General features: G+C 44.1%; 1 protein-coding gene across 1 annotated transcript in view; it reads left to right on the top strand.

The window, feature by feature from the left end:
• The window catches only part of Kcnq3 (potassium voltage-gated channel subfamily Q member 3), a 269,125-nt gene that overhangs the window by 225,598 nt on the left and 25,653 nt on the right, over positions 1–17,874 (top strand). The window contains exons 2-9 of the mRNA XM_057791628.1: positions 666–756; positions 1,661–1,787; positions 3,144–3,316; positions 6,529–6,684; positions 7,686–7,796; positions 9,835–9,930; positions 11,294–11,388; positions 15,218–15,244. Coding sequence (XP_057647611.1) covers positions 666–756; positions 1,661–1,787; positions 3,144–3,316; positions 6,529–6,684; positions 7,686–7,796; positions 9,835–9,930; positions 11,294–11,388; positions 15,218–15,244 — 876 coding nt within the window. The remainder of the gene's footprint in view (positions 1–665; positions 757–1,660; positions 1,788–3,143; positions 3,317–6,528; positions 6,685–7,685; positions 7,797–9,834; positions 9,931–11,293; positions 11,389–15,217; positions 15,245–17,874) is intronic.

Raw genomic sequence — 17,874 nt, 5'->3', positions numbered from 1 at the left:
ACTAAAGCAAATCTTGCAGAGCTGGGTTGGTGTTTTGTGCTGTAGGGCCAAGCATTTAACGTTTTACACCATGTTGGTCTTGAACATCCTGCAGAGGGAGAATGGTCATATTGGCCTTGAGCGTCACTTTAAGGATGGTGAACTTACAAGTGTGTAATAGCAGGAGGCAGACGCTGACCAAATGTAGTGAGGGGTGATGGTGTTGACATCATCAATATCATTACCACCAACACCCCCATGATCCCCTGAGAAGAGGATTTGGGGCACAAAGTGGGTAGAGTTTTGGAGTTGTTCATTTCAAATAAAAGGCCTAACACACTCACGGGGCTGGTGATTGTGGTTAAATTTCTAGACAAAGTTGGAGATGGAGATATAGCTTGGCAGATCATCAAGTATATTGATCAGAAAGTATGTTCCAAGACACCAAAAATCAAAAGCCAAGTAGCTGATTCCCTCAAGTAGCTGATTAAGTAACAATGTGCACCTTGCTTAACCTCTTTCAGCCTTGTTCATCACCTTATCCACCTCCAGAGGTGATTTGGGAAATAAACGCAGTAACCTGTAAAGCGTGTGGCACTGCCCAGTGTACTCGCTGGCATTTTTTGCCATGACCTGCTGGACCAGCCAGGACTAAAGCTCTTTTCTTCTTTCCTCCTTCACTCTAGGTTCCTGATTGTCCTGGGGTGCTTGATTCTGGCCGTGCTCACCACCTTCAAGGAGTACGAGACTGTGTCTGGAGATTGGCTTTTGCTGTTGGTAAGCTCTAGGCCATTGACATTGTAATGGGGGATGGAAGCTTAAATCACTTTCAGCTGTAAGGAGTCAACCTCTGGAAACTAGAATCTCTAGCCAAGTTTAGGTCCAAGAAAAAGCAATGGTTCCCTTGCCTGGCCAGGTGTAAAGTAGGCGTAGCCTTCCTCATGATGATTCACCATTCTTTTTTTTTTTTTTTTTTTTTTTTTTTTGGTTTTTCGAGACAGGGTTTCTCTGTGGTTTTGGAGCCTGTCCTGGAACTAGCTCTTATAGACCAGGCTGGTCTCGAACTCACAGAGATCCGCCTGCCTCTGCCTCCCGAGTGCTGGGATTAAAGGCGTGCGCCACCACCGCCCAGCATGATTCACCATTCTTGACAGAAACAAGGGACGGACATACAAGTCCAAACCAAAACCATCATGTATCAAATGATAAGATATAGCTTTATGGCCCCCCAAAAGTTCACCTAAAGCCATACTTCATCCTAAACCCTGAGCCCCCTTTAATTTCTCAAAAACGTAAACACTAAGGATAATACTAAGAAACTCTCGAGGTGATGACTGACCCCAAAGCTAAGGTGAGCAACGTTGGCCGGCTGGTCATGCCAGTGTCTGAGCATCCTGGAGGAGATTGGCAGATTGTGTTTGACCTTACCCCTTCGGGATTTTTAATAAATTCAAGGAACTTTCAAAATAATTGGTTGTGATGAAATCTTCGAAAAAGAAACAGACATGGGTTAGTTTGTCATGGATAGTTAACATGCCGAGATGAAGACTGGTTGGAGGTGACCCACCTGTTCTCCCTTCTCTGGCCCCGGCACACTCACCACCAGAACAGCAGCAGCAGAAACCCACGTCCTCTGACACTGGGTACCGGGGAACCCCACTCCATATGTTCTTTCGCACAGGAAACATTTGCTATTTTCATCTTTGGAGCCGAGTTTGCTTTGAGGATCTGGGCCGCCGGATGTTGCTGTCGATACAAAGGCTGGCGTGGACGGCTGAAGTTTGCCAGGAAGCCCCTGTGCATGTTGGGTAAGCCTTGGCAATAGAGTCTGGTGGTGGCCTCAATCCTTTCCTGCACTGTTTCTATAAGGAAATTGTGTGAATGCAGATGGTGTTGGAACCCCATCTCCTGGGACTGTTCCTTGAGATGTGATGAAAGTGGTGAATCTCCGTGGTTGGGGACTGGGGTTACTAGCGTTTGGGTTGTAAGGAAGCCACAGAGTCTCAGGTAGTTTGTGTTCCCAGTACCTAGACTATTAGCACACTCAGTCACTCTATAGCTGTAATCACCAGTGTCTTCCAGGCCATCAGGGATAGGAAGTACCACCGCATTGATAATTGAGAGTGTCCTTCTCTCCAACCACATTTTACCTGTCTTATAGAGATAGACACCAAAGTTCACAAAACTGAGTCCTTCCAGTCTTATAATTGGTGAGCCGCAGATTCCATCAGTCTTAGTTGTCATTCTATCGCTGTGATGAAATACTATGACCAAGGCGACTTGTTAAAGCATTTAACTGGGACTGCTGGCTTACGGTTTCAGTTTGTAACCATCATGGTGGGGAGCATTGAGATGTGCATGATACTGGAGCAGTAGCTAAGAGCTTACGTCCAGATATGCAGGCAGCTGTCAGAGAGAGAGAAAGAGAGAGAGAGAGAGAGAGAGAGAGAGAGAGAGAGAGAGAGAGAGAGAGAGAGAGAGCACAACGGGGCCTCGTGTGGGCTTTGGAAACCTCAAAGTCCCCTTCCCCCAGTGGCACACCCCCTCCAACAAGGCCACACCTTCTTCTGACCACACTTCCTAACCCTTCCCAAACAGTTCCTCTAACTAGGGCCAAGCAATCAAGTATATGAGAGTGTGAGGGTTCATTCTCATTCAAACCACCACACCACCCCAATATAACCGTTCTGGAAGAATCCAGTTCCCCTTCACTAATCACTTAATAAATCACAGCCAAGTTCCCATCTCATGTCCTGCTTACTCAGGAAAAAAAACACCTGAAAACAGTCTCTAAAAATCTGGTTTTTCTTCTTTATCCCAAGCAACCCCCAATTCCCTCTTCTCCACAACTCATCTGATGTCAAGTGCCAAGTGCCACACAAGGAACTTTGAGAAACTGTACCTCTGAGTCTAGAACCAGAGCTGAAGTCTAATGGGGGTCTTTGCTTAACTCCTGGGATGTCATTTGTGCTCAGAGTTTCTGTTTCTCATCACTCACAGCAGAATCCATTACTGGTGATTGGTGTCAAATTCAACACAACCACTTAGGTCAGTCCCTTCTTGACACATGTTTGTCCGCCCCTACACAGCGAGTGCTTGGGATGGTGTCTTTCCTCTTCATGGCCTCCTCCCTGTTTTCTACCACGGTCTGTCCTCTTTCCCAGACATCTTCGTGCTGATTGCCTCTGTGCCAGTGGTTGCCGTGGGAAACCAGGGCAATGTCCTGGCCACCTCCCTGCGAAGCCTGCGCTTCCTGCAGATCCTGCGCATGCTGCGGATGGACAGGAGGGGAGGCACCTGGAAGCTCCTAGGCTCAGCTATCTGTGCCCACAGCAAAGTAAGTGTGCCGGAGAAGCTATGATGTGACGCAGGCTTCTCTCCTACCTGTACTTTCCTATGTCACCTCTTCTTATAGTGTCCCTGAGGGTAGTCATGCTTCCAACACTGACCATGGTAATGATAACAATAAGGAGAAAGAGGAGGAAGTGGGAGGAGAAGTTTATGTAAGTGTGCTCCAGAGAAGACGTGAACCACAGGCAGACCTGGGCTTAGGTCTCAACTCCATGATATGCAAATAACTGGCGAAATCACTCACCCCTCACTGGCCTTCCCTTTCCTAGTTTCTGAAGCAGTGATGACCACTGAGGATTCAACAGCTCAGAGGTAATGCCTGTACCTCCCCGTGGTTTAAAGGGTAGAGAGAGCTCACACAAGGTAACATGGACAGGAGGGGGAAGGTTTGGGAGTTGCACAGACTAATTTCCACCTGAACTCCGTGTCACTTTGGGGTCTTTTAAAATTCGTTCTTTGCACTCTGGGGCAAGTTTTGTGCTTGACTCCTCTGACACTCAAAAATACAGAGATGGAAGCCCGTGTGGCTAGGGTTAGACTTTTCAAGTTGATCCTATAGTTAGGTCAGGCTAAACGATACTTCCAGGACATATGCCGCAGGGTCTACCAACCCTAATGCATAATGCTGGTTCCTGCTTCTAGCATCAGGTATGCTAACTAGGTCTCGCAGGTCAGGAAACTGAGCCCTGAGTCACCAAGCCAGGAAAGGAAGGCCTCACAGATTCTACAGAGAGCATTTTTAAAAACGGGAAAGGATTTGCTCCCTTGCTTCCCAACACTGACAGGACACGGGTCCCTTGATTCCCAAGGCTAACTGCTAGGATCCTTGGCATGTGGGGGAACAGGTTCTGCCACAGAGCTGCAGGCAAAAATTAGATAAAGTCAGGTGATGTGGGAGTGATATCTTTCTTTTCTTTCATTGGTTAAGTAATAAAGAAACTGCCTAGGCCCATTTGATAGGCCAACCCTTAGGTGGGTGGAGTAAACAGAAGAGAATGCTGGGAGAAAGGAGCCAAGTAAGGAGTCGCCCTGATTCTCCCACTCCAGACAGACGCAGGTTAAGATCTTTCCTGGTAAGCCAGCTCGTGGTACTACACAGAATATTAGAAATGGGTTAGATCAATATGTAAGAGCTAGCCAATAAGAGGCTGGAACTAATGGGCCAGGCAGTGATTAAAAGAATACAGTTTCCGTGTAATTATTTCGGGGCATAAGCTAACCATGCGGGCGGCCGGGTGCCAGGGACGCAGCCCCGCCGCTCTTATTACAACAGTCAGGGTTCCCTTGAAGAGCCCACGTTAACTGCCAATGTCAACCAGTAGACCGCGTCTTAACCCAGCACGGCTGGTGGAGCTGCATGCTGCACGTGATCAAGCAGCTGTTTCTAAAGAATCCACCAATGAGTCTTCCAGCTTAAAGGAGGGCAAAGGTTCCTTGCTGTAGCCTGCAAAGCAAGAGGCAGGTGTTCAGCCAGCCTTTGGAGAAGGAACACGCTGCTCTCTTCCCACTCTCCTATCTCCTTCAGGGCAGACGCTCAGAGGAGAACCTCCTGTGTTGCGTGTGTGAATTTACACAAGTGCAGTGTGCATAGGATGCTGTGGGGAAGCCAAGGCTGTGAGCCGAGAAACCTAACAGCGTTAGCAAAGCATACAGATTGAAAACCACTGAAGCTGTGAGGGCCACCACTGAACTCTCCCTGTTCCTGACACTGATGTTACCCAACACCTGAGAGAAACAGAGAGGAAGGAAAGATGCATTTTGATGTACCCTGTCAGAGTTTCAGTACACCATTGTGGGGAAGGTTTGGCAGAGCCCCTGAGGCTGTGGCAGCAGGGCTGTGTGAGGAACGCTACTCACATCACAGCAGGAAGTGGAGGTTAAGACCCCAGAATCTGGAACCAAGGAAGACTTTCAAAGTCCCACCCTTAGTGACCTATTTCTACCAGCTAAGTCCCACCTCGTCAAGTTTCCATAGCTTCCCAAATTAGCACAACCAGCCAGGAGGGAGGTGTCCCAGACCTGAACCTATGAGGGGGAGTTCCCATTCAGATCACAGCACTCTCTTTAATGCAATAAAATTGTCCTGGAAAATACCATAATGTAGGGTACAGGTAAACGTAGCTGAGTGGGGGCTCTTCATTGGGCCCTTGGGACAAGAGTAATATGGTCAGCAGGGACTATGTGAGCCAAGGTGATAAGAGAGGCAACCCTGTCAGTGAGACTCTTTGACCTAAGGCAGCAGGCTGACAATGGACCGCCATGGGAAGGACAGCTGTGCCAACAACAGCTCTCTGAGATGCTTCAGGAGGAACACAAACTGCTCACCCACAGATGTTACTTTTCCTCACCCACTCTACCATGCTAGCCTTGATGGGAGAGCATCAGAGCACTTAAAGCATCAAAGACCCCCAGGAATCATTTCCATCCATCCAGGGCTTTTGAAACTCCAGTGGTTGGCTTGTCTTTGCCCTCTCTATTCTCCTTGCATTAGTGTTTCCTTTTAATCACTTATCTTGTTTACAGCTTACTGTGTGACAGCACCCATGAAATCGCAGATCTCATATGTCTCTTATGTGTTACTTTTCATATATTCTAATATGTAATTTCATTCAATATATAAGTTTTTTTTTTTCTTCTGAATTCCACCATTGGTATCCAGGATAACTCCAGGCCCCTTTGGTCTAGTGTTCTTTTTTTTTTTTTAATTTTGAAAATTAGGATATTATATATAGGTAATAGAGTGTAGTTCTCCCTTGAATCATACAGTAAAACATTGGCAGGAATATGTCCTTGTCTGTGGCTTTGTCTTCTGAACCACATTAGCTGCCCTTGGCTGCTAATCTATACATGGAGGTGAGCTTTTGCCCTGCTCCTTGCAATTCTGTAACACATAAAGACCGCCGAACAACTCTGAGCTTGTCTATGGCAATAACCAGTTTCTCCTGGTTACTTACTTTCCCATGAAGCCTTCTGAGTTGTGACATTAGGTCACCTACCATGGAGTCTTCCTCTTCTCCCAGGGCCTGCAACAGTCTAGTTGCTGATGGAAATGTTTGTAATCTTGGTCCTGTTTTCCACTGCTGAGAGATGAGACTCAGAAAAGAAAGTCGGTAAACACGCAGTCCAGTTCCAGACTGCCTAGCTCAGGCTACCCCCTGAGGGCTTCCTACTGATTCCCTTTGTTGCTCACTGTTCCAGGAACTCATCACTGCCTGGTACATCGGCTTCCTGACACTCATCCTTTCTTCGTTTCTTGTCTACCTGGTGGAGAAGGATGTGCCAGAGGTGGACGCACAAGGAGAGGAGATGAAAGAGGAGTTTGAGACCTATGCAGATGCCCTGTGGTGGGGCCTGGTGAGTCACTTTCATTGAAAGGCAGCCCTGGGGAGGTTACCTGGAAACTTGACTGCTAGATGCATGGCAAGGTGAAAGGCAGAGCAGGGGCAAACTCAGTCAGCTTCCTTTGGCATCAGAAGGTGGACCACTTTCACTTCCAAATCTACAGAGAGGAGACAGGAAACTTTTACTGATGATGAAGGTACCTAGAACAGTTTTCTGTAGAGCTCGAAGAAACTAGAGCTCAGAAGAGTCTATTTGCATGGTTTCCTGGGACCTGGCCTCGTTAGTCATGGGCAGTCATCAGCCAAGCCATGGGACACAAACAGGTACAGTATTAGAGACATGCATTACACACAGACCTGAAGACACATATAGAAGTGAACTGTGTCTTGATACATACCTAATCACACACTGAAATCTACTACTCAGGACAGACACATGGACAGAGAGCCATGTACACATGATGACATACACAAATACACTCACAAACACAACTCATAACGTGGCCGTGCTTAAAACCATACATTCACAAATACAGGCATTCCTCGGTGTAACAGGAAATTGATTTCAATTTCTTCCACTTCTCTGAAAATGTCAAAATATATAGATGCTCATCCCTTCCAGAAAACATTGTTAACATTTGCATACCAACCACACACATCCCCCTATGTGTTTGAATTGTCTGTAAATTACTTTTAGTGCCTAATGCCATGTAAATACTGTGTAAATGGTTGATGGGCTGTAGTTCTTATTTGCATTATTTTTATTATGCTATCATTTGTTTTTTATGCAGATATTTGATTTTGGTTAAATCGAAAGATATAGAACACAAGGTGATAGAGAAGCAACTGTATACACACAGACACACAGACACAGACACAGGCACACACACACACACACACACGAGATAGAGACAGGGAGAAGAGATAGAGCACAGAGGTTGATGCAGAGCTCTATGCACTGTCACTGATGTCCCCAACCTGGGAACACCCAGTTTGAACTCTTCTCCTTTTCAGATCACACTGGCCACCATCGGCTATGGAGACAAGACACCTAAAACCTGGGAAGGACGTCTGATTGCTGCCACCTTTTCCTTAATCGGCGTCTCCTTTTTTGCCCTTCCAGCAGTAAGTTCTCTTAGTGTGCGACAGGAAGTTCCCCTTACTGCCTAGACCCAGCTCAAATCCCCGGCCTCAGATTTCACCCTTTTGTATCCTTGGCTCCACATCCTATCATTTCATCAGCTGTTACCTCAGGCATGGCATGTCTCATTCCTCCCCCATGGTGGCTTGTGTTGCTTCCTTGCTCCGGGAGTGGTGCCTTCAAATGCCCCCTTGGTTTTTAAGGTCTGGAACCAGTAGTGCTATCTCCAGTCTGAGTCAATACCCCTCCTAGTCTGACTCCATGTGCATTTGCAGATCTCCATCTCTATCTGCTCTCAAAGACTGATGTCTTTGGGACCAATGGTTCTGTCTTTGTCTGTTGATAGCCAAAACCTTACACAGAGCACATACTTTCTTTGGCCTGATACTTGCTGCCTTAAATTTTTGAATATTTTCATTTCTCTCAAGAGAGTAGTTCTTGACTTTTGAGAGATCCCCCTGAAATGGTGTAATGAGAATGAAAATAGAAGGCTGTCATTGGAATCAGTGTGTGCCCAAATCATGCTAAATGTTTCCTGGGCATCATCTCGTTTAGTCTTCATTCCAATAGTATGAGTTAAAAACTGAGGCTCAATGAAAAGTTAGTAGACATTCCTGGGGGTCTGGAGAGATGGCTCAATGGTTAAGAGCACTGCCTGCTCTTCCAGAGATCCTGAGTTCAATTCCCAGCAACCATATGGTGGCTCCCAACCATCCGTAATAAGATCTGGTGCCCTCTTGAGGAAGAGACCTGGTCAGTTGCCCTTATCAACTTAGACCATGAAATCCAATATGGACAAATTCAACAGAACTGCTATATATGGACTGCCCATGCATGCTTCAGCATTGCCATGGCATAAAATTCATTTCAAACTTCAAACGTTCCTGCGATGGGGAGTCAGGAACCCCAGTCCAGGCCAGTTCTAAAGCCTGCCTAGTTATGCAGCATTCTTAAACCACAACCCCTCTGCTGCTCCTCCATCCCCACTCCTTTCCTGGATAATTTCTTTCTCCTATATTAGCCAACTTACATGTGTTTTCCTCTGCTAGTCAGCTTTTTCTATGATATTGTTGAACTTGGTTTCTCATCTCTGAAACTGTCACAGGATGGGCTGGGTACTGTGCCATCTCTAATTCTCTTTCATATTAAATGCATGTATCATCTACTTAGTCCACATGGGTATCTGACCTAGAAATCAAAGTAGATTCAATTCTTGGAAACTCTGCCTATAGTACATACCCCCAGGGACAATTCAAGCAGCTAAAATATTTTAAAATTCAATTATCGTATCATATTCTGTGTCGCATCCCTTCCTGGAGCAATTCCTATTTATCATCTAGGTTTTTCCTGAGATCATTGTGAAGTAAATGTACTCTTAACCAAAGGTCCTATGAAAGACAGAGAACAGATGAGCCCAGGCTCACAGCTGGAATCTGTCTATCAGATTGGAAGCCAGACATTTTTGGCTTCAGGCTGGTTTCACTTAACCAGACTCCCTACTCCAGGAAAAGAGAGGAGGCTTTCTCCCTTTACTCCTCCATCTAGTATTGCACTGCAAACCCCCTTGTGTTGTTACGAAATCCCTGGCGAAAAGCAATGTAAGGGAAGTTGTTTTGGTATTTTGGTTTGTTTGTTTGTTTGTTTTGCTTATAGTTTCAGGGGATACAGTTTACTGTGGCAAGGAAGACTTGGTGGCAGGAAAGGGAAGGAACTGATCACATCACGTGAGCAGTCAGAAAGCAGACTGAACAAGCCATATGGCCAGGCTACAAAACACCTGGGCCCACCTCTGTTGACTTAATTCCTCCAGTAAGGCTCCTCTAGGTTCCACAACCTTCCTAAAGGGCAACCAGCTAAGGACCAAGTTTTCAAATACATGAGTCTGTGGGTGACATTTTAGTTCAAATGACAACACAGGCTTCAGAGTGTCATTGAACCCTACTTTCTCTGCTCCCCCAGAAATGAGGCTGGGATACTGAGAGAACCTGGTGCAGCTGACACTAGTTTCATGTCTCCTTGCAGGGCATCCTTGGCTCAGGGCTGGCACTCAAGGTACAGGAGCAGCACCGTCAGAAGCATTTTGAGAAGAGAAGGAAGCCAGCTGCCGAACTCATCCAGGTCTGTGTGCCTGGTAGTGAACTAAGATGATCCCAGGGATGTGAGTGTGTGTGTGTGTGTGTGTGTGTGTGTGTGAGAGAGAGAGAGAGAGAGAGAGAGAGAGAGAGAGAGAGAGAGAGAAAGAAAGAGAAAGAGAGACTGAGACAGAGAAAGAAAAAGAAAGTACAAAAGCATATACCTAGATAGGAAAGGACCAATTCACATTTGCTCCTTTGTGATTGGCTACAGTCATCATCACTACACAGTCTATGTGTGTTGGCAGTGAAAGCCTTACCATTTCCACCCAAATTCTAAGACACTCAAGTACTCTAAGCACTCAAGGGTAAAACCATTTGTTTTGTTTTTTTTTCCCTGATAATCTTGGAGTGAAGAATTTGGCTTGGACCTATGACTTTCCTGAGCCTTCTTCTTCCCATCCTAGAATTGATCCAGTGACCCACAGAAAATAGATAGCTAAAAATCCAGTACTCAGTGAGCTACAAGAAGTACAGTGAGTACAGTGATCCACTCCTGTCTGTCAGAGCCAATGAGGTCATGGAGAGAGAGAGAGGAAACCAAAAGCATACAGACTATTGAATATGTTAGAGGTTTTTCCGACCCCTCAACAATCATTGCACAGGAGATGTTGGATACTTGGTTCCATCCACCACCATTACTCCTCCAACCATAGATTGGAGGAAGAATAATAGAGGAATAAAACAGGAATAATTACTCCCTATTAGACATCAAGGGAAGTTTGTATCTTGATTGTATGGGCTGTTGGGAGAAGGGGGCCTAGTAAATAGGAAATTAGTGTATCCCCCATGCCTTCCTGAGTGCTGAGAGCATTGCCATTCACCCAGAGCTTGTATCCATTGCATTAGGTACTTCTGCAGGTCTATGGAATTGACGCAGCAGGTAGCATTCAACATGGTCTGCTCTCTAAGCCAATCTCAGGATTCAAAGTCTGCTTATTCCTTTATGCCCTTAAACCCCAGGCCATCAGAGCATCCAGGAGGTTAGTCTATGAGAGCCACCTCCCAAGCTCTCTGAAACTCAGAAATAGTACAAAGACTTTATTTTCTTATATAATTGACTGATCAGTCTCAAGGAGCTCTCTGGGAAGAATAGTCAGCATTCCTTTCAGCGATTTTTCTACCCTCTTCTCTCTATCCCAATTCATCTCTCCATGTAGTTCTAAGATGGTCAAGTTTTTGTTTTTACAAAGAAACTATCAGAACTTCTGCTTCTCTGAATCCTTACTGGATGGACATTCAAACTCTTAGGAGTCAGGAGCTTAAAAGTTGTTTAGATGACATAGGATGCTGTGTGAATGTTTCGTGTGGTACCTACGTCATTCTGTTTCCTTTTCTCTCCTCCTCAGGCTGCCTGGAGATATTATGCTACCAACCCCAATAGGATTGATCTAGTGGCAACCTGGAGATTTTATGAATCAGTTGTCTCTTTCCCATTTTTCAGGCAAGTAGTCATTTGTCTGAATACTCAGAGTATGTCTAACCTCCTTTACCACAGTCTGCTCTTGGTGTCATGGTCTCATGGTTTGCTAGAGAGTATCTTCCAAGGCAAGGCAGAATGGTCCCTAATATGAACCACATATTAATATCATTGGAAATCTTGAAATAAACAACAAAACAATAAAATCTTGATATTCAGACATGCTTTACCTATTTAAGTCTGAATCCTCAGAAGTAAAACCAGACATCACTAGTTTTCAAAACCTTCTAGATACCTCAGTGAGCAGCTGGAGGTAAACAGGATGGCACTAAGAATTAGCTATATGAACAGAATCAGGGAACAGAGGAAATTGAAGCCAGCACAATCAGCTGTCCAACAGTGTGATGATTCCTTCACTGGCCATAGCATACACTCACAGACCACTTCAACAGAGGGAAGAAGGGCAAAGGTGACCTGGGATACTCTGAAAACCTATTAATGGTATTTCATGGTCTCACAGTTGGAAAACTGAACTAAAGGCCCATGGAGGTGAATAGCCTCTTCCCACAGCTAGCATAAGGAGAAGAGGAAGGAGCTTAACATGCAGTGACATCCACTGCATTCCAAATATCCAAATCTGTGTTTCATTTCATCCTAACAGGTCCTCTGAGATGAGTCAGTGTTCACAAATGTAGGGATGCATTAGAGTTGGAGGCATTGTTTTGAACACAGAGAGCCAACATACACCTTCAGCAATTATGATAAAAAATGTGGTGATGGAACCATCTTCACCAGGAGCCATGGTTTCATTCTATCATAAGGGTTCATTGTGAAGATGAATGGCTAATAATATCAGGTTCTACTTACCAGTCAGTGACCTAGGACTCAGAGTTATTGGACATTTTGGTAGTCTTTCCTTGCTGCCTGGATTCTAAAGCAGGCTCTTCCTTTTTAGTGTTTTGATGCCATGGTCTGAGTCTAGAGATCTGAATATAGACAGATGCTAGACTTTTAGAACCCCTGACTTAGGAGAGAAGGTAGAGGCACAGTTAGCTCATCCATGGATAGGGTCTACTCTGAGATATGTTTACTGAAGCATGCTCCATAAACAAGTACCTGCCATTTCAGTGAACAACCCAACAGTAGGTAAGTGCCTGTCCCAACCCCTATGTGACTCTCTCACACACTCTCACATGCTCAGTATAAGATCTATGACTGGTTTATGAATACGGCCTCTATGGATCCATACACTTTCACCACCATATTGTACTAAGGTTTAAGGAAGTTTAGCCAACAAGATGGCTCAGTGACTAAAGGCATTTATTACTAAGCCTGATGACCTGAGTGTAATACCCAGGTAGAAGGAAAAAACTGACTTCCACATACATGTGCATGTGTATACACACACACACACACACACTAATTTATCTATTTTAAAAGATTTACGGGAATAGATGGGATCTGGATTTATGTGCTCCATTGCTTTATTTAAAACCTTTACAATCAGTAAATATAAATAGCATAAAAATGGTTGCCAGGAATTGAACTCAGGACCTTTGGAAGAGCAGGCAATGCTCTTAACCACTGAGCCATCTCTCCAGCCCCAAAATTGTGAAACCTGACCATGACCTTCGAGAACTGCAAGTCCAGCCCCACAAAACCTTCCCTGCCTCACATTCATTGGGCATTTACTTCTCAGGAAGGTCTGATGGCAAGAGCCAAGGTAAAAAAAAAAAAAAAAAAAAAAAAAAGCACTAAGAAGGGAGGAGAGAGAGAGGGTCTGAGAAAAATAAAGGGGACTGATGACTTGTGGGAGAGGTAAGAGGCAATAGATGAATAATTAAAGGAGTAAGTCTGAGTTACTCACTGTATCTTCTAACTTAATTAAACTTACTTGCTCGGATGTTGCTAATTGTGTTTCTAAAACTCTACTGCTGCCATTATTGATTAAGAGCAGAGGCATCATAAATCAGAGCCTTCCTAAAATGGGCCAGTATCCCCCTTTAAAATAACAGAATGATCTTGACTCAAATCCAAGAACATGTGTACCCAGACCAAATGTAGAGTCACGATGAATTTCATTAGCTGTGCATCCCAAGGCCTTGGCAATGGGCCTATTCTTTTTGGTTGATTTATTATAAATACAACATTGTCCTGGCTGTCAGACACTTGAAGGCTACATTGTACTGCAGACAGCTGCTGTGATATGGGAATGGCTTTTAAACTAAGAGGGAACAATTTCTTTCTTGTTTTGTTTTTCAAGGACAAAGTACAAAGTCACTAGAGAAACTCACTTAGCAACCACTCTGAAATGAGACAGTCCTTTGGGAAAGAATGTCCCTGAAAGCCAACCCACATCATATGCTAATGACAGAAAAAAAAAGCAGGTACACTAATGTGTCCTCACCTACCTCCCAAAAGATTTTTCCCTTTTATTTACTCCTTCTTTAATAATAATTTTATTGAGATATATTTCACTACCTAAAAGAGGATAAGACAGTATAGTGATTCTGACTATAGTCTCAAAGTTGGGCATCATTAAACACACTAACTCCAGAGCAATTTTGTTATGTCAGAAAGAAATCATGTCTTTGTTTGTGGTTTTTTATGGTCCTCTCTTTCTCCATTTTTGTGGCTATTTTTGTAAGTGAAGAGACAAAACACCCTGCTAATTCTTAATATGATTCAGCAAGTACATGCTGGAAGAAAGATTGGAGCCAAGTTCTTCTGCCCAAAGTTCTTGTTCTTCCATAGTGTGTCTGGGAAGAAATGGCTATTTTAGGGAGAAGTAAGTGATGCTCTGATACAGCCTCACCTACATCCCACAGGTTGGGTCAAGGCTTATTTGTCTAAACAATACCTGTTTCTGAAGGGGTTGGTGTTGTAACAGTGAAACTAAGTAAGGTGCATGACAGTATGTCTTGGTACCTGATTCATGGCAGGTTATGATTCAATCAATGGTGATTAAGTCTGCCCTGGTGATGTCTATGAATCCAAATTGAGCAAAAGGGAAAGAAAGACACTGATCTCTGAAATTATAGTCTTAGGAAACCACTGTGAGTAACACGATAGCGAGAACACCCTGTGTGAATTGAGGCCCAGCCCGGTGGACTTGTTGGATGAGCAAGACTGCTCCAAGTAAGGAAAATGGGTAGAGGACTCTAGGCAGAACTGAGCAAAGACTCAGAGTGGGGAATATGTCGCCAGCATGTTCAGCTGACCTTGTCACTATAGGCCTTTCTCTGGAGATGTTCTGCCTGGGTTGGGATCCAAACTCTACTGCTTCATGTCTGAGAACACAGGCAATTTATTAAACTTCTTTGTCCCTCAACCTTCTCAACAGAAAAATGATATAATGGTATTTACCTCTTAGAGTTATTATAAGGATTAATTGACAAATCTATAAATAATACTTAAAATAGTATCTTGTAAGAGAAGAGACATGAAACCGTTTTCTGTCCAGTCACCACACACAGTGGTAATGCTATTGACCACCATGGCAGGGAGGGGTGGGAGTACAGCAACTACTTTTGGCAGTCTTGATGTCCTGATCCGTCTCTACCACAAAGGAAGTCTTATGAGCCAAGCAATGATTCCTGGGGTTGAGTAGGCACTCACCCGTTTTCTCAATGAATGAGCAACTAAGACAAACTGAGGAGCACAGGACCAAATGGTGGTGGCAGGAGCATGGGGCACATGGCAAAACCTGCCTCATACTGTGGTTCCCTTCCACACCCACCATCTTGTTCCAGATGTCCGGTTCTACCTTCTGAGTGATGCTGAGGCAGACTGTGGGGCAAGAGGCAACCATTTCATGTCATTTACATTTTTTCTTTTTCTCCCCCTTCTATAGGAAAGAACAGCTGGAAGCAGCAGCCAGGTACATTTCTAATTATGAAGCCCTTCTTTTCACCATTGTTTGGGGGAAAGGGTTCAGTTCTGCATGGGGGAAAACTGCTAGATAGCGATGTTGGTCATAGCTAGTCTTTGATGCTCATTCTGTTGCTGAACACAGATTCCTCTGCCGTTTTCATGCCATCTTAAGTTAAGAACAACTTAATATGAATAATAGCAACAAATGCATAGTGAATGTCTGTCTCCTCGAGCTAGGCTCTGAGCAGGTTATCATACTTAATCCTTACAATTATCACATGAGATAAGCTCTATTATTCTCCTTTGGAGATAAGTAGACTGGGACTCAGAAAGGTTTACTATCCCTTTAGATTCATACAATTTGGCAGCAAAACCAAAATTTTAAGTCAGATCTAAATCTGATAATCGTTGCCACTGGTGCTGGAGAGATGACTCAGTGGTCAAGGGTACTGATTACTCTTCCAGAAGACCAGGGTTCAGTTCCCAACTGAATGTCATCTAGCAACTGTCTGGAACTCCATCATCCAACACCCTCCCATAGACATACGTGAAGGCAAAACTTCCATGCGCATATTTAAAAAAGTTTGCCATTGTACTTTTCTCCATTTGCTCCTTGGGCTCACATCACAGATGACACTTCAGAAAACAAACACAGACTGCATGCAATTCATGATCCCCATAACCATGAGGGCTTCTAGTAAGTCATGTGCACTACAGTGGCCACAAAGGTAAGAAGAGGTTCAGGGTTATGTAGGACTACGTCCATCAACTTCTTACCCCTCTGTAGAAGGTGCCCAACATCTGGACCCTGTTCTATGTTATAAAGCAAGGTGATTTACTTTGACAAAATAGTGTGAAATGTTAAGAGATGTCAACACACTACTCAGAGCAGTACTTGATTTAAGCATATGGGGTGTTTTCTGTAACTTTCCATGTAGCATTTTTGAACTGCAGTTAACCGTAGATAACTGAAATCATGGTTAGAAGTACTATATGTTATTCCAAATGTGCATTTGATTTTCTGGTTCCAATTAAATCGGGGACCAAATAGGTGCATGTAAGTCTTTTCTAAGGGTGTTTCTCTGGGTATAGAAAAGAGGTTCTTTGAAAGACAGCTACCAACATGTTTGTGCCTGTGCTGCAAGAACTCTCCTCTCTGTCAAAGGGTACAAAGGAAAATCTATCCCTAAATTGTTTAGGTTTGGACTTAGGTGTTTGATGATTCACCCTCCTCAGAGAAGATTATAGTTGGTGATAGAAGCCTTTCAATCCTCTTTATCCACTGTTTGAATAGTCGTCAGGTAGGGCTGGTAGACTGGTGAGGGAGATGAGGGGGGCAAGTGTAAACACACAGCCTGGAGTGGGAGACAAGGATCTTGAGGAAGCGTGACTTCAGTTCCTTCATCCAAGAAGGAAGGGTACAAGGTGACAATGAAATGCTCAAACATAAGAAACATAAGCCAATGCTTTAAATGAAAGTTTACTCCTGTTTACTGATCAGCTTGTCTACTGACTTTCCACTCTTACTTTATGGTTACCTCCATATAGTCAGGGTGAGACTGGAAGTTCATTCTATTGCCTCCTCTTCAAACAAACAGCCCACAGGCTGGTTTGACAACTTGAGGAAAACAGCTATGTTTCCTGTTTCTTTCCAGATCCAGATATAGTCTTGAGGGTAAGAAGGGGAATCATTTAGTCAGCTTATTGGTGGGGACTCACATTCTTGCCTGCTTACAAAGTGATTGTTTATTTAGGGCTTTCCTGATTGTTTTGACCCAGGTGGACTTGCTTGTAGAACATAAGCTCAGCTGAGTTCATATAGTTGACTGAATATGGTTGCCTCTGATAATGTTATGCTTCTTTCTTGGTGTGTACAATTGTGTGATTAACCCAAATGAAAAGAGACAACTCACGTGATAGGCTCCCAGATAGCTGAACACTTAGTATGCCGTGCTGCATGACTCTTAAAAAATTGGAAGCAGTTGGCTCCTCCCATCTCTTCCCATCTGGTTTGAATATATCCATTGTGATGCCCTTGGTTGGGATTCAGAACTTTCATAATAAAGCATATAAGTATGCATATATAGATTATATTAGACACACACACATCAGTATTGAAGCTAAATCTATGCCTGAAATATAAATGTACCCCATAAATATTTGATGAGTGATAAATAGTAATCTATTTTACCTCCATGTCACTTTCAGGGAGTTGATCTGAAGTGCTCACATATCTTGCAATGTCATCAACACAGGAATAGCCAGAGTAGGGCTTTCATCCTCCTTCCGCCCTGTTAGGAAGGAGTCTCCCTGAAGCGCAGGTTGCTAATACCCTCCCTCGGTGTTCCTGGATACGAAGGGAGCTCAGTTAACCCAGCAGACACATGATCTGGTATGAGAGCAGTCTCCATCGTCCAAGAACTCCTCTCGTATGACTTCATGTGACTCTCTTGTCAGTTTCTCTTGGGATTCTGCCTTATATCCCTTGCCAAAAGTGACCTTCTTTGACTCTTGACTCTCACTCTGCGTCAGTGTCCTTCACAGTACAGATGATTACCAAATATGCTTGTTTCTTAACTACTTTTTCTCGTAGACTGGATACTTCTGAGTCGCCTAAACATAACCTGAAAATCTGGT

Source organism: Chionomys nivalis, chromosome 17 (genome assembly GCF_950005125.1).
Source record: "Chionomys nivalis chromosome 17, mChiNiv1.1, whole genome shotgun sequence".
NCBI classification, from domain to species: domain Eukaryota; kingdom Metazoa; phylum Chordata; class Mammalia; order Rodentia; family Cricetidae; genus Chionomys; species Chionomys nivalis.
The sequence above is the reverse complement of the archived record's forward strand: the minus strand, read 5'-3'. Positions and strand labels throughout refer to the sequence as shown.